This window comes from Carassius gibelio, chromosome B21, assembly GCF_023724105.1.
Source record: "Carassius gibelio isolate Cgi1373 ecotype wild population from Czech Republic chromosome B21, carGib1.2-hapl.c, whole genome shotgun sequence".
In the NCBI taxonomy this organism is placed as follows: domain Eukaryota; kingdom Metazoa; phylum Chordata; class Actinopteri; order Cypriniformes; family Cyprinidae; genus Carassius; species Carassius gibelio.
This window is the reverse complement of record NC_068416.1, coordinates 2,912,353-2,937,748: the sequence shown is the minus strand read 5'-3', so window position 1 is coordinate 2,937,748 and position 25,396 is coordinate 2,912,353. Positions and strand designations below refer to the sequence as shown.

Below are 25,396 nucleotides of genomic sequence, written 5' to 3'. Positions count from 1 at the left end.
TTCTGTAGATTTGAGGGAAAGATTAAAAACAAGGAGGTCTGGGAATGACTGAAGGGATCTGACAGCAGTGCGGGAAGGAAGTAATCACCAGAATGTAAGTTCTTTGAGAATGTGTGCATTATTACAAGTTGAGTTTTCATTTAAATGTGGCAATGTACACAGCTGGTCAAAAGTTTTAAATATATTTTAAAAGTTTAATTTATTTCTATAATGCACAGCTATATTTTCAGCATTAATTACTCCAGTCTTCAGTGTCACATGATCTTCAGAAATTATTCTAATATGATGATTTACTGCTCAATAATTTTTTCTGATTATTATCAGTGTTGAAAACAGCTGTGCTGCCCAAACTTTTGTCTACACTACAGTTACATTTATTTATTTATTATTTATTGTATTTATTTATTTTATTTTGGGGGGGGGGGGGGGGGGCTAATAGCAAGAATGCATACAATTGAAAACCAGTGGTAGAGTAGACTTTTGTAATTTTACAAAAGATTACCTTTTTTTTCAATGTTTTGAACTTTGTGTTTCATAAAGTAATCATGAAGAAAAAATTCAACTTTCCAGAAATGCTAAGTTTTCTTCCCCATCATTTCTAATATGGGGTGCGCTTCCCTAAAACCAACTTTGTTCAAAAAGTTCCTTCGTTACCAATAGAGTTCAGTGGAACTAACAACCGTAGCAAGCTAACTGCAGATGTGATTTACATCATGTATGTCATGAGCAGATGTACACTTTGATCTTAGCGGCAATAATGCGATTGGGTGCATGTAAATGCACTGATTTGTGATAATCAGCAATGTTTCCCGATCAACATATCAGTATATGAAAAAGATCATGTGACACTGAAGACTGGAGTAAAGTTACTGAAAAATTCAGCTTTGCCTCATAATTATTTCAATAAATATGTTTAAGTATATTAAAAAAAAAAAAACAGTATGAAAACTGTTATTTCTTTCTTTCTGTTTTTTTTTTATTTATTTTTTTTTATTTTTTTTATTGATCAAATTAATCTAGCCTTGGTGAGCAGAAGAGACTTCTCTTGAAAACCATAAAGAAAAGATTCCAGATTTTTGACTGGTTGTGAACATACATGAGCAACATTAACAAGATGATCCTCCCTTTCAGCTCAGAGGATATTGACAGTGCAGGCCCAGGATGAAGAAGAGGAGGAAGAACACATTTAACAATTTTCTCATAAGCTTGCCATGTGTTATAATAAAAACAATGAACATGGCTACAATAATATGCTAAATGTTATTAAAAGATTCTGAGTGTCTGACTCTACACTAGAGGAACTCTTTTCTGAAGAAGATCAGGTGCTGAGAAGTAGGCCTTGTTCTACAGCAAAACACTGCATCAAGCCTCCTGTCCTTCCCTCAGAAGAGCCTGTCTTCTGCTGCTGGGGTAAGAAACACACTCTTCCTCTTCTCTATCAGCTGTCCTGCACCTAACTCTGCCTCCTCAGCACTGTCTGAAAGAGTCTTCTCCACAGTCAGTAATCAGAGATCACAGATTCTTCTGAGAAAGTCGATATGCTCATTTTCTGAAAAAACTTTGTTTTTTCGGGTGGGACAAATAATACAGGAGAGATGCTAGAAATCTCTATATTGTTCATTTTTCATATCTTTACGCTTTATGAATGTTTTTCTTCTGAGAAGCTCAAAAATTATGGCTCTTTGCTTTATTGTTTAGGTTTATCCTCTGATAGTGAGCACAGAGCCCTGATCATGACATGCAAGAAAAAGAAAGAAATCATGTCCATGATTTACTAATTTGTTCCCTCGATGTACTAAAACGTGCACGATTACTTTTACATTTCATTGATTTGCTAAATCGTATGCACAATTTACTAATTAGTTCTCTTGATGTATAAATAGTGTACACGTTTTAGCAAATCGAGGGAATGAAATAGAAAATCGTGCGCATGAATTAGCCAAATATTTTTCCTGCATGTCGTGTAATTAAAGCACATCACCACCAGACATTTATAACAGGAGCCTCATACGACGCTCACAGTTTTACTTTGTGCAGTATCTCTGTGCAGTATCTGCTGAATTGTTTCATATCTATATACCATGTATTTTTTGTTGCACTAAATTATGTTGTATCAATAAGTTTACTGATAATTATTTATAATTTTCACTGATAACATGATTAACCATCTCCCCATCCTTAAGACAAACATTTTCTGTTGTTCATATTGTGTAATCTATGAATTGATGTGTTTAGTTTTCTGTGCTCATAACTTAGTAACATTTTGCATGGTTAAAGAACAGGTGCAATGTTCAAAATGTTTTGGCTTCGTATTTTTAGAAAGTAGTGCTGAATAAATATTGATTTGTGAATGAATGCAGTGTGTTTTTGTCTATTTTATATTAGAATGTTTTTGTATTTGTTTGCATTGCATGTATGTAATTAATGTATTAACTATGAATCCCCTATAATTAGATTACAATTAGATTTCATAAGGTTTATTTTTTGCCCTAGAGATGAATTGACTTTATTAGTTCTTTATGTATTTCAAGGTAATGGTGAGGTGAAAATATGAATTACCAATATGATCCTGTAATGTCACGTCCTCATAACGTGCCAGTTTGGTCGTCAGGACATACTCATCACGTTCCAGCAACGTTCCACTATAACGTCGCCACGACGGATATGGGAATCACAAAGTTACGTCACTGGAACGTTATGTGGTACGTCACTGAGACCAATATGGTATTTTATAGGAACGTCCTCATAACGTGACAGTTTGGTCGTCAGGACATACTCATCACGTTCCAGCAACGTTCCACTATAATGTCGCCACGACGGATATGGGAATCACAAAGTTACGTCGCTGGAACGTTATTTGGGACGTCGCTGCAACGAATATGGTCTGGTCCAGTTACGTCGTCACGACGTAACTGTGTTAGCTGGGAAGTCACTGTTTACACTAAAAGTAATAAAATCAGAATCATTCTCTTAAAAGTTTCGGTGATGCCCTAGTTATTGTTTGTAATTAAAAGTTTGATCAGGTTACTTGTCCGTTCGGGCAAGTAAAATTCTCTTTCACTTGCCCCTTCACAAAATCCACTTGTCCCGGACAAGCGTTAAATGTCGAGCCCCGGCTAATATATATAGAGACCATTTCCAGGTCAAACATTCCATCTCAAACACTTGAAGTGCATAAGGTAACGTTAGTAACAATGAAGATAAATAAACATTACTAAAAAATATATTAAAGGAGATGAAATCCCAGCAATAACTTTGATAGGTCAAAGAAATCCATGGACAGCAAATGAATCCGTTTCTAAATAGGTAGGCAGAGTATAGTGACATTTTCCCCGTGTCTTTCTTTAAAAATTAAATGATGGCTGAACATCCAGTTATTAAAGGCGTTCCCCTCCATTTTCCATTATCTTGTTGCTGATTTATTCTTAGCGTGATTCTGATACGCCTCCCCCTCTCCGCCGGAAAAACTTGAAAAACATATATAAGCGGCAGGTTTATTAGGAAAAAATATAAACGTAAAAAAAAAAAAATTTAGGAGATTCAATGAATTGTGAATGACTTATTACCATTGTGTAAATAATATGTAATCATGTAATCCATAAAAAAGTAACTGTAGTGTGATTACGAGTACTTTAAAAAGTATAGTTTACTCTAATTATAAGTACTTGAAATTTGGAATCTGATTACGTAATCCAGGTTACATGTAATCCGTTACTACCCAGCTCTGGTTACCACTTACCACCTTAAATCCTTCTTTGGAGCAAAATAGGACAAAGCAAAATGATTATCAATGTACATATTCACACGTACGCTTATCCACACGTACGTTATCCAAATGCTTATCCACGCGTATGTTATCCAGACACTTCTCCACGCATACTTTATTCAGGCACTTTATTTTGTATCAAACACAAGACAACTTTAAGCAAATAGTGTATAATTAGTATCTAAATTAATTTTAATTATGTTTTTATACAATAAAAATAAAACATACTTCAAATAAAAAGCCTTGACTGTAAAAAAAAAATCCTGTTAATTTACAGTAAACAGCTGGCAGCTAAATTTTCCGGCTTTGAGCTGTAATTTTACAGTGCATGTACTGTAATATGGAATGACAGTTTATTACTGTAAAATATATTACAGTACTGAACTGTAAAAAAATATATTATGTACAGTGTAATACTGTAATTTATTGGTTAGTATTATACAGTTTTTTATGTATTAGGTTATATTAAAAATTTTGTTATTTATGATTTAAAATTTGTATTCTAAAAAGAAAATTTCTTAAACACAAAAGATGGCCTTAAAACTTTGGACTTTTATTAAAGCCAATATATAAAATACATTAACATTGTTTCCACTTAACAAATATGTGGACATTAAAATAATGGACAAAATACAATTCTCTGAACATGTACTGTAAAACAGCAATACTTTTTTCTGCAATGTACATGCACACTGAAGAGCAGCATAATGAAATCCTGTGAATTTAAATGTTGTTGCAAAAAGTGCTGTCACTTCAGATTTCACATAAGAATTCAACAGCAGAACACTGCACTGACTTTGCATTAACACTCAATCGCACAATACTGCACTGACTTCAACTGAACACTCAAATGCAGAACAATGTACTGACTTTGCATTAACACTCAACTGCAGAGCACAGCAGCGATTTCAGCTCTGAAACAGGATGTTGAACATCAGCTGTACTGGCTTTGTATTACTGCACAAAACCCCACTCAAAGTCCAAAAGATTTTTTATCAGGTTGGCTACGTGGACATTCACAGTTGCAGTCTTTTTATGGACAAGTTTCCCCGTCTTTTTGGAGATCACCTTCACCTGGCTGGCCTTTGTCCCTCTCTCTGGATTCAAACCAATGAAGCGCCTAAAAAGCAACGTAGAAATAACATATATTAGGCTTGGTAAGTCATGATGAATTTTATATAAGACTATTCGAAGAGGTTTACTCATGATAATAACCTCTGTGTATATTCATTATGAAAGAATGATCTCATTTCAGAGTCCTGACTGACACCTGTGACGGATGTAAAAAGCCACCTCGGAATCAAATGAAACTGACATATTTTTTCTCAACTTTAATGTAACTACTAATTTAATATCTTTATTATTTTACATTAAGTGCACACAACATGTGCATGAACTAACTGCATGATTTGTATTTTGGACATTTCTGCCATATGAGTGTAACAATGTGTATTGATAAAGCACTACATAAATAAAAGAGACTTGTATTAAATATGGATACTTTTTTTTTTTTCCAAACATAATATGTATGAGAACAAACATTAAATTATGGTGGTGCATGGTTTATGTTATTGACAGTTCTCTGCTTTCTGTTAAATCATTGCACAATTTATATTAAAGGGCTAATTCACTTTGAAATTAAATTTTGATATGTTTTAGCTTACCCCAAGGGCATCCAAGATGTAGGTGTCTTTGTTTCCACAGTAGTTTCAATTTGGATGTTTTTAGGTCCAGCCGTTCTTGTCTGTCAGTCATATAATGCATGCCTATGGTCACCTCATAAAAGAAAATACACAGGTTCAAATTAAACAGTCCAAATTAAACAGTTCCACATCGTAAGTACACATTGATGACCTAACACATGAAACAAGCGGTTTGTGTGAGAAAACCAACAGTATTTATATAGTTTTTTACCTCTTGAAAAACATATCCATGTTGAGGGCATGAGCTTCTTGGTGTGTGAGCGCGTTCGGCTTATCCGGGATGTTTTAAACAAGAAATGTTTAGGGATGTTTAAAAAGAAAAGAATTGCGTATGCTCGCGCGAGAGGCACATACAGCCAGGAGTCGCGCCGGCACATCAACAAGCCAGTACGCGCTCACACACCAAGAAGCTTGTTCACTGCAACATGGACATTATGTTTTTCAAGAGGTAAAAAATGATATAAATACTGTTGGTTTTCTCACACAAACCGCTCGTTTCGTGTCTTAATTCATAAATGTGTATGTAACAACAATGAGTTTTACAGAATAATTAACTCAAATGATATATAGGGAATTTGAATAATTAATCAGGAATATGATTAATTTATATCTCAGATGACAGTTACATTAAATTTGATTGATTATGAAAAATAGCTCAATTGCCTATACCAATAAATAATCACAGGGCACTGTAACTTACTCATTAATATGTCAATATTACATTCTTCATATCAATTATTGTGATCTCTTCAAATCAAACAGTGGTATGTCCAGCAAACCACTGTTGACCTATCAATTTTCAATAAGGTTATCACGCCTTATAATTCAAGGAAAAATATTCTCTGGCCATGAAAACATTATCCTATCATTATGATAAATTTAGTTTCTAAATTTAGAGCTTGTAGCTATAGATCAGACATCTCAGTGACTCATAATGTGAGTGGGGTGGAGTCCAAGCCAGTTGTCAGTATATGGGTTTTTAATAATTAAACTAGTAATACATCAAACTACAAATCACACAGAGTAAATATGCGTACGACAATACAAACAGTAAGCTTTACAAGACATAACTGAATCCAAATAAAAGAGAGAGAGAGAGAGAGAGAGAGAAAATAGAATGAGATCACATAAGGAGCTCAGGTATGGAAGTCATAGTCAGTAACTTTTGGAAGCCAACAACGATCAGATCACAGCAATAATTTAAAGCAGCATTTAAATCTCCATAGAGAAAGTGATACTTGCAAAGTGTCCAATGTGTATGAGCTGGACATCGGGGCGCGCTGGATCTTTTGAAACCGGCGTGCGCGTGCTGGAGACCGGCGCACGCTGGAGCACGTGGTCTTTTGTTCTGTCCTCGCACGGTATTTGAAAGGTTCAACAAACAATGTTCCAGAATTCGTCTTCCTTGCGTGGAGAGGCGAATAGTTGAATAAACTTAGTAAAGAAAAGAAAAGAAACACCAAAAACGAAAGCTTCCAAAGGAGCCATTAAAATGGCTTTTTCTCTCAGCCCCTGTGCTGAGGGGGTTTGCGCTATGAGCGTGGCCTAAGGACAATGTTAAATGCTAAAGCAACGTTGGTCGCACAGGAGAGCAGCGTGTCCGAGAACGGAGAAGGAGAAGAAGAGAGAGGGCGGACCTTGTTCGGTCGTTCTTATGGCTTGAGATGGCCCCGCCTCTTTTCGCGTAAACAGCCAATGAAAGTCCGCGATCTGAAGCGGAGGGAAAAGTTCCTTTGTCTCTGTGGAGACAACCCCCCGATGATCTAGGGCCTGTCCGATTCCATCAGGGATATTTCTAGCAAGTTTGTAATTCAGATTACATAAATTTTTCATTACTTTGCTCTAGATAAATGGGTCTGTCAGAGCATGACGATTAGAACAATACTAAACATAATATATATATGTGATCAAAACATGAAGTTACATTCAAATGCAGAATTACACATATTTAAAGATTTGCTTAACACATGATAACACTGCAGATAGTCCCAATTTATATGGGAAACATCTAAATGTACCAAAAGGGAATACGTAATACATTTATAAAACATAAAAACAAAAAGGTAATGAATTCATTCCATAGAATGCATTGGGGAGAAGATTTGGCTTCTCTCCTCTCCTGTTGTCCAGGGAGGTCGTAAAGTTTTACGACCTGCAAAGGTGGGGGTTACATACACATGACTATTTGAGAAAGTTAAAGTGAGGAGAGACATTTCCTAAAGTATAAGCTAGCAACTTATACTCTTCACATAACAAGAATTAACCATTTTATGCAACCCGTAAACATATTTAAAATACATATTTCTTGTCGTAAATAACTTTCAGGTAAAGCAGGATGTGGCCGACTTCAGGGCGGCCAAAATGGTGAATTATGTAAACAACGAAGGTCCTTGTTTACTCACGTTCTGGTCTTTTGCTCCGAACGTGTTAAGAATCAGGAATTCACTAGTATGGACAGATGACTGAAATACCATCAGCCCATTAGTGTTACATTTACTTACGGTTTAATTTGAATCTGTGTATTTTCTTTTATGAGGTGACCATAGGCATGTATTATATGACTGGCAGACAAGAACGGTTGGACCTAAAAACATCAAAATTGAAACTACTGCGGAAACAAAGACACCTACATCTTGGATGCCCTTGGGGTAAAACACATCAACATTTAATTTCAAAGTGAACTAGCCATTTAAATGACAAGCTCTTAACAGATCTGGGAAATAAGGCACAATACCAAAACAATATTTACCTTTGTACAAACTCCAGGGTCCTTGAAGTTTCTTCTTGATACTGTAGATTAAAGATGTAGTAAGTAGAGAAAACTGCAGCTAGCCCTGTGATGAAGCTTTGGTCGACGCCTTCACAGATTACATTATTTTCGATGGTGATCATCCATCCTCCAATTGTGGCTTCATCACCGGCAACTGATAAAGACAACAAATTGCAGCTAAACAGTGTCTAATATGGTCATCAGTACTTTATTCATTGTAAATTAAATACATTTTCTGCAGATCAGAAGTTGTCATGACCTGGGATGGCTAAAACAATGTTGATGAGGTAGACTGATGTGAGAACCTTGCTTATCTGACACTTACACAGCAGTATCAGTCGTGGAGAGGCGGGGATGGTCAGGGTGCTCTCAACATCTGCTGCTGTGGCAGATATCTGCAGAACACAGACAATTGTATAAAAATTATAAATGACAGAATAACAAACCCAGTAATAGCAAGTATTATGTAAATGTAAATAAACATATATCAGCACGGAGTATTAGTCCCTCTATCCCTTCATCGAAGTAGGCCATCAGCAGCTGTATTAGAGTCAACTCTCCATCTTCATCCTGGGTGACGATAGACTGCACATCTTTGTTCTTTGATTTGGTCTGCAGGTACTTCCTGATTCCCTGTCCACATTCCTTAATGGATAGGTCCAAGACACGTAACACGTTAATGTCAGTTAGTAACTCGAAGTGAATGAAGATACCTCTTTGTGTAAAAAGGTAAGGCCACTGGATTCTCATATCTTCGATGGACGGTGATGGAGCCTGATTTATGTGTCTACGCTGAAGACAGAATGTTGTTTTCATAAGGTTAATCACTTCCCCCTTCACACCACTGCGAATACCTTCTTGTCTATAAATGGTCTCCAACTGTTGCCTCTTCTGCTCCAGTGTTTCATATGTTTCTTCTGGTGGGAGTTCAGGGTTAAATTGTGTGCATCCATAAGAATCACTTGGCCTCTGATGCAGTTGTCCAGGCACTTTTGAAGTTCGGAGTCTGTTCTTTGTCCCTGCACGGTTCATGTTCTCAATTCTTGTTTTTAATTGACAAAGCAGTGAAGTACATCCACTACCAATGATGACACCGCTTGGTGTCATATCTGCAAAACTGTTGGGGAAATGCTTAACAATGTTGCGGAAGATGATGAGACATTCATTGCGTGTGGGGTTATTCTCACATTTCCTGATTTCATCAGCTAGGATTCGTATCATCTGGCGTCGCTTGTCAGGAGCAGGGCGCTTGCTGTTGGCAATAGCTGACTGCACTTCCACAGGCATTTTATCCCAAGGAATCTCAAAATTTTCATACCACTTACTGGATATGTTGGGTGATTGGCTTGCCTTGCTTAAAGTACAAGGTGTTGATGCTTGTGAAGAGCTTGAGCTTGAAGATGTGCAAGGCTGTGGACTGGAGAGTGAAGACATACTTGTATCTGTTGACTCATCTGGCAATATTTGGAGATCAAGTGTGACTTTTGTAGTTTCTGAAACACATACAATTAAAATATTTTTTTTTAAAAGCAAATCCAATTTCTTACCAAGATGTAGGTTAATTTTTTTTTCTTTCAATATAACAATGAAAATTGAATGATAGAAAATCAATGGTTAGCATCCCTTTGAGAATAAAAAGCATATACATGTAAAAAAAAACAATTAATAATAATAATTATTACAAATAGAAACAAAACCTTACCAAGTTTAAATGCCTCCAAAAGTTTCCTTTGCTGTATAATAGGCAGGACATCTTTGAGATCTTCCTGTTGTACATATACGAGGTCTTCTATAGATTCCACACCTGAGCGTTCAAGTGAAGTGATGACATGTTCTCGAATCTCCTCAGTCAGACTGGGCAAAGCCCTGAGGATGATAGCCTTTATCTCGTTATGGATTGACATGTAGGAAAGGAATCTAAAATGTGGGGACAGAGTGGTGAAGAGTTACCAAAGACATGCCACAAACTGAATATTTAGGCAGTAGGTAATAATCAAGAAGCTCTGATTGACTGACACAGTAATAGGCCTCCTGCATTGGTGTAGTGCAATAACTGTTACTGTAAGGTTGACGAACAGCCTGGTATACCTCAGTGATAAAATACACAGCTGAATTGTTATGAATGATAGCCTTTTTGATTTGTCCTACTATAAGTCCGTCATCATTATGGCCTATCACCACAAACATGTTGCTCTTATAAGTTGTCCCTTTTACAGTCACACTATGACTAATAAGTGTATGAAGAGGATCAAAGTTCAGATGACCAACTGACTGTATTATCTTGGCATTGTAGTCTCCAGCAATGAACTCAGTTCCCTTCTCTACTACTACAGAGGGTGGGAACAGTGACCCAGTACTTAGAAAAGATTGTAAAAGTTGATGTCTTTCAGCAAGAGTTTTGCAGAGGTTTTTGAAGTTATGAAGCTTCCTTGCACATTGTTTGAAGTAAGTATGCTTACTTTCAAACCTTAATGTGCATAAACGGATGAGTGGCCCAAACTGAATGATAAGTTCTGGATAATGATTTAGGTAGTGATGCTTAGGCTTAAGTGGATGTTCCCCAAAACTCTGTGTTCTGGTTTGCAAATATTCATCTATCAGAACTCGTAAATAGGCTACCTGACCTGTGGAAATTGTTGGTGCACAAACAAGCTCTACAATTTCTCTCAGCTGTAAGATAAGTTGCCATGCTACACTATCTTCAGGACATTTTATTTTATCACCAATTAACACTGGCAACATTCGCAGGAAACACCAATTTTGAACTGCATGTCCGGAGAGTTTTCCAGCCCCTGGGTTCACCTCAGAAGGTTTGTTGTTAGCATCATTGCCTAGATATTTAAATTGATTTATGCGCCGATTCAACTGAACATAAGTAAAGTTTTTCTCTTTTGACACAAGGTGGTTGAGGTATAACACCAAATCAGTTGAGACAATGCCCTCAAAAAGGTCATGACCAAGGCAAGGAGGTAATCCGGGCTGACATACATGAAAATATGTGAGCTTATTGAAGATGGAGTCAAATTTAACACGACAACACAGTCACGTGATTCCACGTTAAAACTCAGATCCTCAACATGTTTCTGAAATGACTGTGGTGTGCGGTCAGGGCCCTTGGCCAGAGGGTCTGCCAGAAATACTTCCCGATTAATCTCACAATACCTGCAAAAATATGAGCTTCTGCTAAAATTTTCAGTGAAGCCCCCAATATTGTGTGAACCCAAATTGTCACCTGAAATTGCATAAAGGGTTCCTTTGCAGAGCTGGCCATCTGGCAGTATTACTCAATTTGTCTCAAAATCCTTTAAATCTTTCACCAGAGAGCCAAACACTAGATTCTGTCCAAAATGCTTATAGTCTTGATCTCGACATAACAGTACAAGTTGCATCTGATCAAGACTCAATCTGTTGTGTGGTAAAATGTTTGCAAGTGTCAGATACATGGCTAAAATCTTGTGCTTTTTCCTCCCTGACCCTAGGGGGTTTACTACTTCAAAGGCATCCTGATAATGGATTATGCCAATTGAAGATGTTGTGTGCTTGAGTAGCAAGTTCTTTTTAATGTTTGTGCCATCCCACAAATCCTGAAAAATATTATCAGTCTGGACTCTAGTTTGTATTTGCTGTAGCTGGTCTTTCACTAACTCTGAGGACAAAAGGGACACAATCGTGTTTTTCACAGGAATATATTGCACAAAACATTCGTTGCCCGACTCATTTTTACCAAGACAAATGGATTCGGGCTCTACATAACTAAAGTTATTTTTGAAAAATGTTTTTCTCTTATGGTCAGATTTAAGTGCATGAGTATTACAAGCCCTGTGGAGATCCTCACTTTTCATGGTATCAATCACAGTGTTTATGTCATCTTTAGTTAGTCCAAGCAATGTCAATTTATCCACAAGTTTGGAAATTAGATGTGACTGATTTATGTCATGTATTTCCTGATAGTGTTCGATGATGGTTTGAATAGTAGAAGATGGAAGGAGCAATTTAGATTGAAGTTTCAGATAAAACAAGGCCAAATGTCTTATAAATTCTCCTTCATCTTCCTTTTCTGGGAACACATCCATTTCTTCAGGACAGAAATCGTCAGTTTGCATATCACAACTTGTATTATTACCATCACTAGTACTGGCAGGATTTGCAACTGAGTCAAGTAGACTTTCATTAGAACAATGTTTATGCTTTCTTGAGACATGTGATGTAAATGTAGACTTGACAGTAAATTTTTGGTTGCATAAATGGGCATGTAACAGTCTTACCTTCAGTAATGTGGTAATTTTTCAGGTGTAAGATTAGACCCCGGATATCCTCACACTTCGAGCTACAAAAGTCAATGTGACACGTTAAATCATCAGTTTTATGCAGTTTAGTCTTATTCTTTCCAAATTTATGACCATATGTGCGACACTTAAAGGCTGAAAATTAAATAAAAAACTCTTGTGCACTGAGGGAAACCGCACTTAAACGTTGCATTAGGCAAAAAACTATGCATCCGCATGTGCCTGACATGCGTAAAGGAATTGCTGCAGGTTTTATTGCAAATATTGCAGATTAACATTTTATAATGCAGTCAGCAAATATCAACGGCAAAATAACCATGCTAGTTTAACACAAGCCCTCTTTGAGCTAAAATAACTTACGTCGAATGCAACGTAGCTAACATGTTGCTAATTCAGTACATAATACTCAGAAAAATCGATTTGTTATTAGCAAATAATATAATAAAGGTTAGTACAGAGTAACATTGAAAATGATAAAATTGCATTTACCTCAAGCAAGGAGGGAAAACGGAATGCCGTTTATCTCGACCAGTTCAGCTTCAGCCGTTCAGTTCATAGTCGACTCGGGACAAACCTCAAAATTGTTGTGTTCTAAAACTCTTTATCCTTCGTTCTGCAATATTTACGTACACCAGGTGAAAAGATGAGGCTAGATTTGATGATGTTGCTCAGATTAGACCTGCAGGTTTCTCTTCTGAGGAGTTGTGAGCATTCGAAACAGCTTCGGACCCGTGACTAGACTTAAAAAATACTGTTCTGTACCGTTAATTAAACAGCAGTTTGCGATTAAAAGGCTTTTTTCCAAAAACGGTTTGCATTCACAGTATTCAACTGTATTTTTGAATAACAGTGCTTTACCGTTGGAAAATCCCTGTTTTTTTTTTTACAGTTTTTTTTACAGTGTTGGACTAACTATGCAAAAAAAATTAATAAATAAAAATTATGCATTGTTTTCTGTCAAAACAACAAAAAGTGCCTGATGGAGTTTGAACTTCAGATTAAACTGCTTCCGTTTCACACAAATGCCAGCACACCCAGATAGCATACATATCCGGGCCTCATCTGGGCCAACTATGGCACATCTGGCTCAGTTCTGGCAGCGGCAGAGGTTATATGGGCCATCTCTGGCCCACACACATCAAGCCGGTTTTAGTTTGAGTTGTGGCATGCTGTTTATGGGCCAGATCTGGCCCGTGTGCAACAAACCGGCTTTAGTTTGAGTCGTGGCTTGCTGTGTGTGGGCCAGATCTGGCCCGTGTGCAACAAACCGGCTTTAGTTTGAGTCGTGGCTTGCTGTGTGTGGGCCAGATCTGGCCCGTGTGCAACAAACCGGCTTTAATTTGAGTCGTGGCTTGCTGTGTTTGGGCCAGATCTGGCCCGTGTGCAACAAACCGGCTTTAATTTGAGTCGTGGCTTGCTGTGTGTGGGCCAGATCTGGCCCGTGTGTGACAAACCGGCTTTAATTTGAGTCGTGGCTTGCTGTGTGTGGGCCAGGTCTGGCCCGTGTGTGACAAACCGGTTTTAGGTTGAGTTCTGGCTTGTTGTATGTGGGCCAGATATGGCCTATACCAGGTGACCAGATGTGCCATTTTCTGAAGACACGTCCTGGCAGATCACCTTTCTTTACCAGTCAGTGGTTCTAAAACTATTTTGAGTACTGGACGCCCATAATATTTTAGGACACGTAATATAAATACATACACACATTTATTTGACCTAAACGGACCTGTTATGAAGCTGCAATGTTATTCGATTTTTTTACATTTTTGTACCATGTCCTCTGGTGTGACACCATGTCCTTTGCACTTTTTCGGAACCACTACAAATTTGTTATGCTTTGTTGTGCATTAATATGACACCCCTAAATTATATATTTTTTTTTATTAAAAAGTGCATGTTAAGCTACATAATCTTAGAAAAGTTTGCAAATGTGTCTTGCTTGCCACTAATGACAGGTTAGCTTGGAATAGCAAGGTCATTAATTGACAGAAAAGGCTGAAACGTCCTTTGGTGTGATAAAAAAAAAAAAAAAACTCCTCCATTGTGACACCTGTACTGTCACACCACAGGACAAAGTTTCTTTAAAAATCATTTTAAATAATTAAATAATATTTGTTTAACTCCTTTTTTATACTTTTAAATGCAATAATTACATTCATTAAATTAAGCTCTAATCATCAAAAAAAAAAATATGAATCTTTAGAATACATGAAATATATGAAAATTTCACTTTTTAATAAAAAAAAGTTACAAAAAATTAACTTTTTTCATGATATTCACATTTCTTCAAGATGCACCTTATACACACACACACACACACACACATATACACACACACACACACACACACACACATATATATATATGAGTGTTCGTAAAAGCAACAATACAAAATCTTAAACTATAAAAGTGCCACTTTGTCCCACTATTATGTGCAGGCCTGGCATTTTGCACTGGGCTATAGAACTACAAAATGAATTTTAAATTAGCAATATCATAATTGAATGACATTTTGAATTATGTAGTGATCTACTTCTATCCACCAAATAATTGTATGTGAATGTGTGAGATTTATGGTCATGGTTATAGGGAAATAACAAGAAGAACAAAGTGCAGTAAATGGTAAAACTGTTTGCACTACAAACCAGTACATTCATAATTAAGACAATACATTAAAAATAACATGGTAAGATACAGCAGTTTGCAACAGTAAACAGCAAAACAAGCTGTTTGTACAGCTAATATAGCTGGAATGACAACGAAAGCCAGAGACATTACATTTACAAATGGCCGCGCCCCCTCTTACAGAAAAAAAAATAAGGGGCATATGTTTATTCATATGTTTATTTATGTAACGTAAGCGTGTGACTTTTAATTCGTGACGTGCTTTCATGGGCGTGCGCGCGGACAGGATGGAGTTGCCATGGAAACGGAGCGCAACACTGCAAATGTCACGAGAAACACCCCGTTTCTCGCTGATTTCACTGTTTTCAGGTGAGTTAAGTCCATAAAATCACACAAATATTACTTATAACTGTTGTTGACTCGCTTCTGTTGTTTATTTACTTTATAGGAATGGTTTAATGTCTTCGAAAAGTCCGTTAGCATTTCTACCGTTTTCAGACGACATATCGTCAGGTATGATAACTCTATTGCGCTCTTATTTATGAAAGTTTGGGCTTTTAATCAAATCTTCATCTGTAGATGATAGCTTTTGACTGTTTTGTTGATAATATTTCAATGGATGATTGGAAATTGCTTAATTTATTTAACCTTAACATTTAAAGTTTACTGTTTATCGATGACGTCACGTTATCAAGGAGCGCGAAAATTGGCAGAAAACTAAAGTTGTTTTGATCTTTTATGGTAAACATAAAACTGTTCTGCGATTTAAAGAGTGACAAAATAATCCTTCTACAACAGAAGGGAGTGTCCAAGATTTCAATATTTCTGAAGGGAGCTGCTGACAGAGATGTAGGAAGCGCTGAAAAGGTTAAGTAACCTAATATGCATTTTTTTCACAACATATATCACAATGAATCTGTTATTTTATTTATTTATTTTTTGCATTTCACCTGCTCTAGCTTGTTTCCATCTAATAAACCTGGAACTGCAGACTAAATATTGTTGGCTCTGTGTCAAATTGCTTGTTTTGTTCCTAGATTCTTCAGTGCTGATTCGGAGTGAACCTACTGTAAGACAACATCTCCAAGATGCTATTGACCACAAGACTAGTACAGTAAGTCAAACCTCAAATATACAGTACACTAGTGTTCAAAAGCTTGAAGTTGATACAATTTGTAATAATTATCTTCTGCTCACCTCTCTGTAGTAATTATGTGATTCAAATATGTAAAAAGAGTAATATTGTGAAATATTATTACAATTTAAAATAGCTGTTTTCTATGTGAATACATTATAAACTAATTTATTCCTGTGATGTGCAGCTGTATTTTCAGCATCATTCCTCCAGTCTTCAGTGTCACATGGATCCCTCAGAAATGCTGATTTGCTGCTCAAGAAACTTATTATCAGCGTTGAAACAGTTGTGCTGTTTCATTTTTTTTGTGGAAACCGTGATGCATTTTATTTTTCAGGATTCACAGATGAAAACAAAGTTCAAAAGACCTGCATTTATTTGAAACAGATGATTTTGAACAATTTGATGCATGTAACACTAACATTCAAATGTTTGGAGTCTATGTAACAACGAATCCAACAAAAAAAAATTTCAGCACGTCTGTATTTTAACATTGATCATAATCAGAAATGTGCAGTAAATCATCATATTAGAATGATTTCTGAAGATTTGTCCCTGAAGACTGGAGTAATGATGTTGAAAATTCAGCTTTGATCAAAGGAATAAATGACATTTTAACATAATATTCACATAGAAAAGAGTTGTTTTGAATTGGAATAGTCACAGTGTTACTATTTTACTGTAATTTGATTCAATAAATGGAGCGGTGGTGAGCATAAGAGATTTTTTATAAAGGCATAAAATATCTTACAGACCCCAAACTCTTGAATGGTTGTGTAAATTACAGTTATGATGATCCTCCCAGTTAAACTTTATTAAAATGTATTAAATGTTACTCTGGCATATGCAGTCCATTCTATAGAGACTGTGTCTGTTCCCCAAAAACAGACAACAAATAATATGTTTATTAAGGGATCTAGAAAAATTATTTCAGTTTAAACCTACTAGATTAAAAATAGTACTCAATGTACTCCATTGATGAAATAGTAAAAAGTGCACATTGCCTGAAATGATATGAACAGCAGCTATGCTAATCTGTCTCCCTTTGCCTTCCTGTTTCTGCAAATGTCCATCCCAGGGTTATTAGAAACTGCACAGCACAGGACTTGCAGGACTTGTGAGGACTTCAGATGATACCAGTACTCAAAAGACCTTAGATGATGGCAACTATAGATGGACATACAAACTACCGCCACTGCAAAAAAGGTAATGTTAATTTGAAAGAGCTGTGTCACAGTATCAAGGGCTCCCTTATCAGTTCTGCTTTCAGTACTGGAGAGTAAAAGATACATTTTTTTTGTTTGATGTTTTTTGTTTGATGTTTTATTTGTACATATCCGTTATCTTGCACATTTTATCTCCCCAACAGATTCTAATTTGAAAAAAGTTTATAAAGCATGTTCGCTACTCCCAATTCAGAAGACTGAATCAGCCTGTGTATCTGAATGTTTCTCCTACTCCTCTCTGCCGCGTCTGAATTTGGGATTTTCCTTAGCTGTCAGTTATAAACGTCAAAATTAAAAGAAATAAACATTTGAAATATATCAGTGTGTAATGAATAAATATAATATACAAGTTTCACTTTTTGAATGGAATTAGTGAAATAAATCAACTTTTTGATGATATTCTAATTATATGACCAGCACCTGTATATCATTGCTCTTTTGTTGATTTTGATTGCTTCCATTGTCCTCATATTTAAGTTGCTTTGGATAAAAGTGTCTGCTAAATGTAAATGTAATGTTAATGTGTATTTAACTATATTTATAAATATTTATCTGTATTTTTTTATTTTGTAATAATGTAGATGTATTTGTTTTATATCTATACATGCAGTTGTATTCATAAATGTATATTTATTTGTCTCATTTTTATATTTTAATAAAGCAGTTTAGACAACATGAGTGTTTTCTTTATTCTGGATGAATTACATATTCTTTTGTGTCTAGAAAGGGTAAATATGGTCCATATCTAACCCAGAAGTCAGCCACAACTGGGACGGATCTGGGCCACATCTCAGAAATGGCGTTGTTGACATCTGGGCCAGGTGTCGCCCATGCCATTTGTGAGATGCGGCATGGATCTGGTACAGTTGTTGCTGACTTCTGTCAGACAAAACTGGGCCAGACCTGGCCCAGATGTCACCCACACCATTTCTGAGATGTGGCCCAGATCTGGTTCAGTTGTGGCTGACATATGTCAGCCAGACTCAGGTTGAGTCATCGCCGTCATTCCGCGCGGTATGTGGGCCAGAAGAATATGGGAGATGTGGGCCAGGACTGGGCCACATGTCATTTGCTATCTGGGCAGGCGTGTATGTTCGGCTAGAATTGCCCTGAACTCATAAATCTTCGAAAGCGGAGCTGCGTGGAAACTTACCAAAATTGCTGTGCACACCGCCACGTGAAATTAGTTGTGTTACATGCGATGACAAGTGTTAACCGGATTGGACTGAAGATTTCCAGCCCAACTACAGCTCAAAACCAGCCCATAAAAAAAGAAAAGAAAAAAAGAAAATACCATCCTATAATGCATACTGTGATGACTAATATAACATAATATACAGAAAACCCCAAATAAATTGGTTAGTGCAAAACTATTTAGTTTTGTTTAATTATCAAACATGACAACATAATTTTATAGCAGTATAATAGCGTATTAAAGCGCAAACCTTTTAAAGGCAGAAAATCTTCACTGAACTGATGAGAACAGCTTTTGAAATGTTATAGAACAAACTTTTTACTGTCAGAACCAGATTGATCAATACATCGCTAAGTCAAATCTCTCCAGCAACTGCCGGGGATGTTTAAAAGTTGCAGAGGTCCAGCCATTTCTGGCCAGGCCAGTACGCACATCCATGATGCTGGAGAGTAGCGGTAGTCCCATGCAAGTTCTAGTATCATCTATCAATGCTCGAAATGGGCATTGGAAAGAGGCAGAACAAGAAGTCTTATGACATCTTGCGCTAATTCCTGGAAACACATCCTCCTGCATCTTAAAACACTTCGACTTCCAGCCAAAACTTTTCAATGTTCTGATCATCAGAGAACCCTGCTGATGCCACATTCCTCCATTGCTATTCTAATGTATCAGTCTGGCATGAGAAGAGATCAGCTGTCAAGTCCTTTACTCCAGGCCTATTTAAAGTGGACATAACAGATTTTGGGGACAGAGGGTCCAGTTTGCGCAATATTTCCATTGAAGCAGGTAAGTGCAATTGGTACTGCTTTACAAGTTCTCTCAGAAAATCCATACAGCCCAATGTAATTATCTCCTTCATGTTGGTGGCTAACCTGCTTTCCTTTAGTTGGTCCATAAATGTGGTACGCAGGTCTGAATCCAGAGGGGAGAAGAAAATATGTCAGACTTTGTGAGGTCAAGTTCCTGGAGCTGCTTGTCATTACTCATGCGTAAGACACTTGGTTTGAGAACGCATCTAGCAGTTGTCATGCCCAATCTTTCAAGTTGCTAAACACACCGAGGGTGTCTACAGTTTCCAACTGAAAGCATTTATTTACAGCTTTGATTTCCATCAGAACAAGCTGTAGAAAGTCCTTATAAAGGAGATTAGTTTTGTAATCTCCTTAAATAACGCCCAGTGCCACCTACAAGCCTTTTATGTGAAGTGTTTCTGATGAAATGGTGACTTGAAAAGACTTTATGATGTTACCATTTTTGATAATTATGCAGCATTACGAAAGTGTCTTATGGTCATCAAACCTGCATTTATTTGGTCAAAAATACAGACTTTTTTGTTTGTGTGTATGTGTGAAATATTACAATTTAAAATAATGTTTTTCTATTTTAATATACTTTAAAATATAATTTATTTCTGTGATGCACCGCTTAAAGTTCAGCATCACTTCAGTCTTCAGTGCATGATACTTCAGAAATCATTCAAATATACTGATTTATTATGTTGGAAACAGTTGTGGTGCTTATTTTTATTATTCTTACTTAAATTGATATTTATTTATTTTTTAAACAATAATACCTTATTTTTATGGGTTCATTGATAAATAAAAGGTTAAAAACAGCAGCATTTATTTAAAATAGAGATTTCGTCTTGCTTACGAAATCTAAAATAAATATATAATTTGACATTTATATACTATACTAAAAGTTTAATAAGCTTTTCATTGATGTGCCTTGCTAGGAAAACAATCTAAATAAAAATAGCCTTAAAAGTTGCCAAATGAAGTTCTTAGCAATGCATATTACTAATCAAAAATTAAGTTTTAATATATTTAAGGTAGAAATTTTACAAAATATGTTAATAAAATGATGTTTTCTTAATATCCCAATGATTTTTTGCATAAAAGATTGTGGGTATTGCTACTAATATACCCAGAATGCTCATGACTGGTTTTGTGGTCCAGGGTCACAAATGTCAAAACATTATTAAATCAAGATATATTTTCTTGTTTTATGACAAAATGATCAAAATTAAGTTTAAATAAAACAATAATAAATATGCTAATAGTATTAACTTAATTTAAAAACAATTTAAAAATGAAAAACAAGTCCAGTCAGGATTTAGACCGTATCATAGTACTGAAACTGCTCTCCTTAGAGTTACAAATGATCTGCTCTTATCATCTGATCGTGGTTGTATCTCTCTATTAGTTTTATTGGATCTTAGTGCTGCGTTTGACACAATTGACCACAACATTCTTTTGCATAGACTTGAACACTTTGTTGGCATCAGTGGAAGTGCATTAGCATGGTTTAAATCGTACTTATATGGCCGCCATCAGTTCGTAGCAGTGAATGAAGATGTATCATATCGATCACAAGTGCAGTATGGAGTACCTCAAGGCTCAGTTCTAGGGCCGCTACTCTTCACGCTTTATATGTTACCCTTGGGAGATATCATCAGGAAACATGGTGTTAGCTTTCACTGTTATGCTGATGATACGCAGCTCTATATTTCCTCGCAGCCCGGTGAAACACACCAATTTGAAAAACTAATGGAATGCATAGTCGATATAAAAAATTGGATGACGAGTAATTTCTTACTGCTAAATTCAGAAAAAACAGAGGTGTTAATCATAGGGCCTAAAAACTCTACTTGTAATAACCTAGAACACTGTCTAAGACTGATGGTTGCTCTGTCAATTCTTCGTCATCAGTTAGGAACCTAGGTGTGCTACTTGATCGCAATCTTTCCTTAGAAAGCCACGTTTCTAGCATTTGTAAAACTGCATTTTTCCATCTCAAAAATATATCTAAATTACGGCCTATGCTCTCAATGTCAAATGCAGAAATGTTAATCCATGCATTTATGACTTCAAGGTTAGACTATTGTAATGCTTTATTGGGTGGTTGTTCTGCACGCTTGGTAAACAAACTACAGCTAGTCCAAAATGCAGCAGCAAGAGTTCTTACTAGAACCAGGAAGTATGACCATATTAGCCCGGTCCTGTCCACACTGCACTGGCTCCCTATCAAACATCGTATAGATTTTAAAATATTGCTTATTACTTATAAAGCCCTGAATGGTTTAGCACCTCAGTATTTGAATGAGCTCCTTTTACATTATACTCCTCTACGTCCGCTACGTTCTCAAAACTCAGGCAATTTGATAATACCTAGAATATCAAAATCATCTGCGGGCGGCAGATCCTTTTCCTATTTGGCGCCTAAACTCTGGAATAACCTACCTAACATTGTTCGGGAGGCAGACACACTCTTGCAGTTTAAATCTAGATTAAAGACCCATCTCTTTAACCTGGCATACACATAACATACTAATATGCTTTTAATATCCAAATCCGTTAAAGGATTTTTAGGCTGCATTAATTAGGTAAACTGGAACCGGAACACTTCACATAACACCGTACTTTCTACATCATTAGAAGAATGGCATCTACGCTAATATTTGTCTGTTTCTCTCTTGTTCCGAGGTCACCGTGGCCACCAGATCCAGTCTGTGTCCAGATCAGAGGGTCACTGCAGTCACCCGGATCCAGTACGTATCCAGACCAGATGGTGGATCAGCACCTAGAAAGGACCTCTACTGCCCTGAAAGACAGCGGAGACCAGGACAACTAGAGCCCCAGATACAGATCCCCTGTAAAGACCTTGTCTCAGAGGAGCACCAGGACAAGACCACAGGAAACAGATGATTCTTCTGCACAATCTGACTTTGCTGCAGCCTGGAATTGAACTACTGGTTTCGTCTGGTCAGAGGAGAACTGGCCCCCCAACTGAGCCTGGTTTCTCCCAAGGTTTTTTTCTCCATTCTGTCACCGATGGAGTTTCGGTTCCTTGCCACTGTCGCCTCTGGCTTGCTTAGTTGGGGTCACTTCATCTACAGCGATATCATTGACTTGATTGCAAATTAAAACAGACACTATTTCAACTGAACAGAGATTACATAACTGAATTCAATGATGAACTGCCTTTAACTATCATTTTGCATTATTGAGACACTGTTTTCCAAATGAATGTTGTTCAGTGCTTTGGCACAATGTATTTTGTTTAAAGCACTATATAAATAAAGGTGATTGATTGATTGATTGAAAAACAAGTTTGTTCTTGTTTTAAGCATAAAATCACTTAATTTTGCTCAAACAAGACTTAATGTGTTTATAAAGGTAAAAGTATGTTAATTTAAGGATTTAATGCCATGGAAAACAAAAAGCTTTCTGTAAGTCAACATGTTGAATCTGCATGAACAAATGAAGCCTATATGTTAATCTGATCCCCTCGATTCCTATTAAAATGACTTAGATATTGTCCAATTAAAAATCTGCAGTACAATGATTAATATGGCAGCACCTTAGCATTGATGTTTTCACTTGTAATTGATTGAGCCCATGTATACAATTGTATACAACCCTAGAAAGAGTGTTTCATTCTAGAAGGCAGCCTGAGCTTCCCTCAAACACAGTAGGATGGCAAAACCTATTAAAATATTTTTTGATAAAATTGTTGAATGAGCTGAAATATTGTATGTGATTTTACAACTGCACCCTTTGAAGTTTCAAACATTTACCATCCTTAAAATAGTTATGTAAAGCAGTGATTTTAAACTGATGGGTCATTTGCTGAAGCGGACTGTATTTTTTTTTTAAAACAGCACATTTTTATCAGTTATTTAAATTTAATTTTGTAGTCAAAAAAAAAAAAGAAAAAAAAAAAACTCTTAAAAAATAATTCAAATAGTATGGTGAAAAGTAATAAATCATTCAAATGTATCAAATATTCACGTTTTTTTAAGTATGAACAGCAAACAATTCTGCTGTTTTTGTCCTTTTCTAAACAAATCACATGCATAATGCAATACAAACTTTGAAACAAACTCAAATGCATGTAATAGTTTTAGACAAATTCTCTCATTTGAATTTTTGTATTCTCTTTTGGAAATGTATACATATGGATCACTATATTAAAATTACAATCGATGAGTATAGTGTCTTAATATTTGCTTGGTGAATTTATAAAAATGTAGCATAATTTGCATTTTATTCTCCCTTTACACAAATACTAAAAGTTTTAAAGTAATCTCAGTAAAGTACCAAAGCAGTAAAATACTGTTAATAAACTTCAACTAAATAGGTTTGACAGTTAGCAAACATAATAACATTGGTAACATCTCCCACAGTTAGTATCTATGTAAGTTTAAAGTCAGATGGATATTTTTTTTTTTTTCACCACAAAAAATATGTCCCAAAACATTTGATAATTATTTGTCCTTGATGAATAACATTGAGTTTTTTTTCTTCCTTGACCACTCCATACATGTTTTTCAAATATGCATAAATTTGGTATTCACATCTTTGGGTGTTTTTTCACAGCAGAGTTGCTAAATGCTTTATTACGTCAAGCATACTGAGCCATGAATGGTCATTAACTAAAATCATACACATACATCTGATAATTAGTAGTTGTAAATGCAAAATGTTCCTAAATAGTGATACAGTATATTCAATTGCCCTTTACTTTAAACACTTAAAAGATACAGACAGATAAGAAAACAGTCCATTCAAAATACTAGACAAGGCTTCTTCTGGCATATACTGAGAAAAGCAAGATGACATACATGTTTAGTAGTATGAAAACAGGTGCCTCTTTTTAAGAGGTTTTGCGGATGTTTTATATGGCCACATCAGTCCAGCTGCTGACGGTCTGCTGGATGTGCTAGGTCCGTTTTCGGATGGAAGTCCTGTTCAGTCCTCTGGAAATGTTGCTCTTGGTTGAACTATATCCCATGTTCATGACCGCTTTGTAGTGCTCCAAGGCCTGGACCCTGCAGTCATATCAATTGTTATTTATATAGTAAAGTACAAGATGAAGTAAGGTTTGTTTGTATATCCTGTTCCCAATCTAATTTTTAAGTGTACTCTAGCTATTTGGTGCCTAATTAGAAAATATAAACAAACAAATGCTTTCATATTAAAATAATAGATAAATGTGTATTTACATTTTTACACATTAACATAACCAAAAATAAAGATGGTAAAATTAAACATTTCCTCATCTTTATGCCAACAGCTAAACGCTTTTAAAGGGATAATTCACACAAAATACTTGCATGAATAGTGGAAGATGGTGACAAGGAGAGGATTTGTTGAATAAAGTTATTATTTTGTTTTCTTTTTTTAACACAAAAAGTAAATTTGTAGTTTTGTAAAATTAAGGTTGAACTACTGATGTCACATGGACTATTTTAATTATGTCCTTACTATCTCTCTGGGCCTGGTAACATTTAAGTTATTTACAGTTCATCAAAATATCTTAATTTGTGTTCTGAAGATGAACTAATGTCTTTTGGGTTCGGAACAACATGAAGGTGAGTAATTAATGACAGATTTTTCATTTTTGGGTGAACTATCCTCGAGTCCAAAGTTGTCATGCAAATGCAGAGAAAAGTTTTAGAAAGTTTGAAATTACAAAGTTTTATCTTCTTGTGTCTGCTCTATTTCTCTCCAGACACATTGACAGATAAAATTTTTCTGTACTCCATTAAACTAGAATTGCATGCAACTCCTAAATCTCCTCACACAAGCACTTCTCAACACTGCATCCACATTTTCATGACATAATGCCAATTTGACAGCCTGGTTCAAGTCTGATGCATAGTTTACCTCATTGTGGACTTGGTAG

The 25,396-nt window shown here is 36.0% G+C and overlaps 3 protein-coding genes across 5 annotated transcripts in view; 1 reads left to right on the top strand and 2 right to left on the bottom strand.

Moving 5' to 3' along the window:
• LOC127986006 (uncharacterized) overlaps window positions 1-22,744 on the top strand; it is a gene marked incomplete at its 5' end in the record, with an annotated part of 403,871 nt that extends 381,127 nt beyond the window's left edge. Inside the window, one exon of the mRNA XM_052588235.1 lies at window positions 21,430-22,744. Coding sequence (XP_052444195.1) covers window positions 21,430-22,031 — 602 coding nt within the window. The remainder of the gene's footprint in view (window positions 1-21,429) is intronic.
• Window positions 7,191-25,396, bottom strand: part of LOC127985986 (uncharacterized) — a 64,736-nt gene continuing 46,530 nt past the window's right edge. For 2 of the 3 annotated variants that reach the window (XM_052588208.1, XM_052588207.1), the window contains one exon: window positions 24,075-24,539. Coding sequence is in view for 1 of the 3 variants with exons in the window: in XM_052588207.1 (XP_052444167.1) it covers window positions 24,431-24,539 (109 nt within the window). In the remaining 2 variants the exon portion in view is untranslated. Of the gene's footprint in view, window positions 7,209-24,074; window positions 24,540-25,396 lie in introns of those variants that run through there. The other variant, XM_052588212.1, reaches the window with a different exon arrangement.
• Window positions 8,225-10,263, bottom strand: LOC127985969 (uncharacterized). The gene is made up of 3 exons (XM_052588194.1): window positions 9,942-10,263; window positions 8,565-9,732; window positions 8,225-8,393 (listed from the first exon to the last, which is right to left on the bottom strand). Exons 1-2 carry the CDS (start codon window positions 10,141-10,143, stop codon window positions 8,702-8,704), a joined length of 1,233 nt encoding a protein of 410 aa, XP_052444154.1. The 5' UTR covers window positions 10,144-10,263; the 3' UTR covers window positions 8,225-8,393; window positions 8,565-8,701.

Bases quoted from the DNA above. Each gene is read 5' to 3' on its own strand.
- LOC127985969 (XM_052588194.1), bottom strand. From the start codon at position 10,143: ATGTCAATCCATAACGAGATAAAGGCTATCATCCTCAGGGCTTTGCCC. The intron at 9,733-9,941 runs GTAAGGTTTTGT...TATGTGTTTCAG, and splicing joins TTTGGAGGCATTTAAACTTG to AAACTACAAAAGTCACACTT.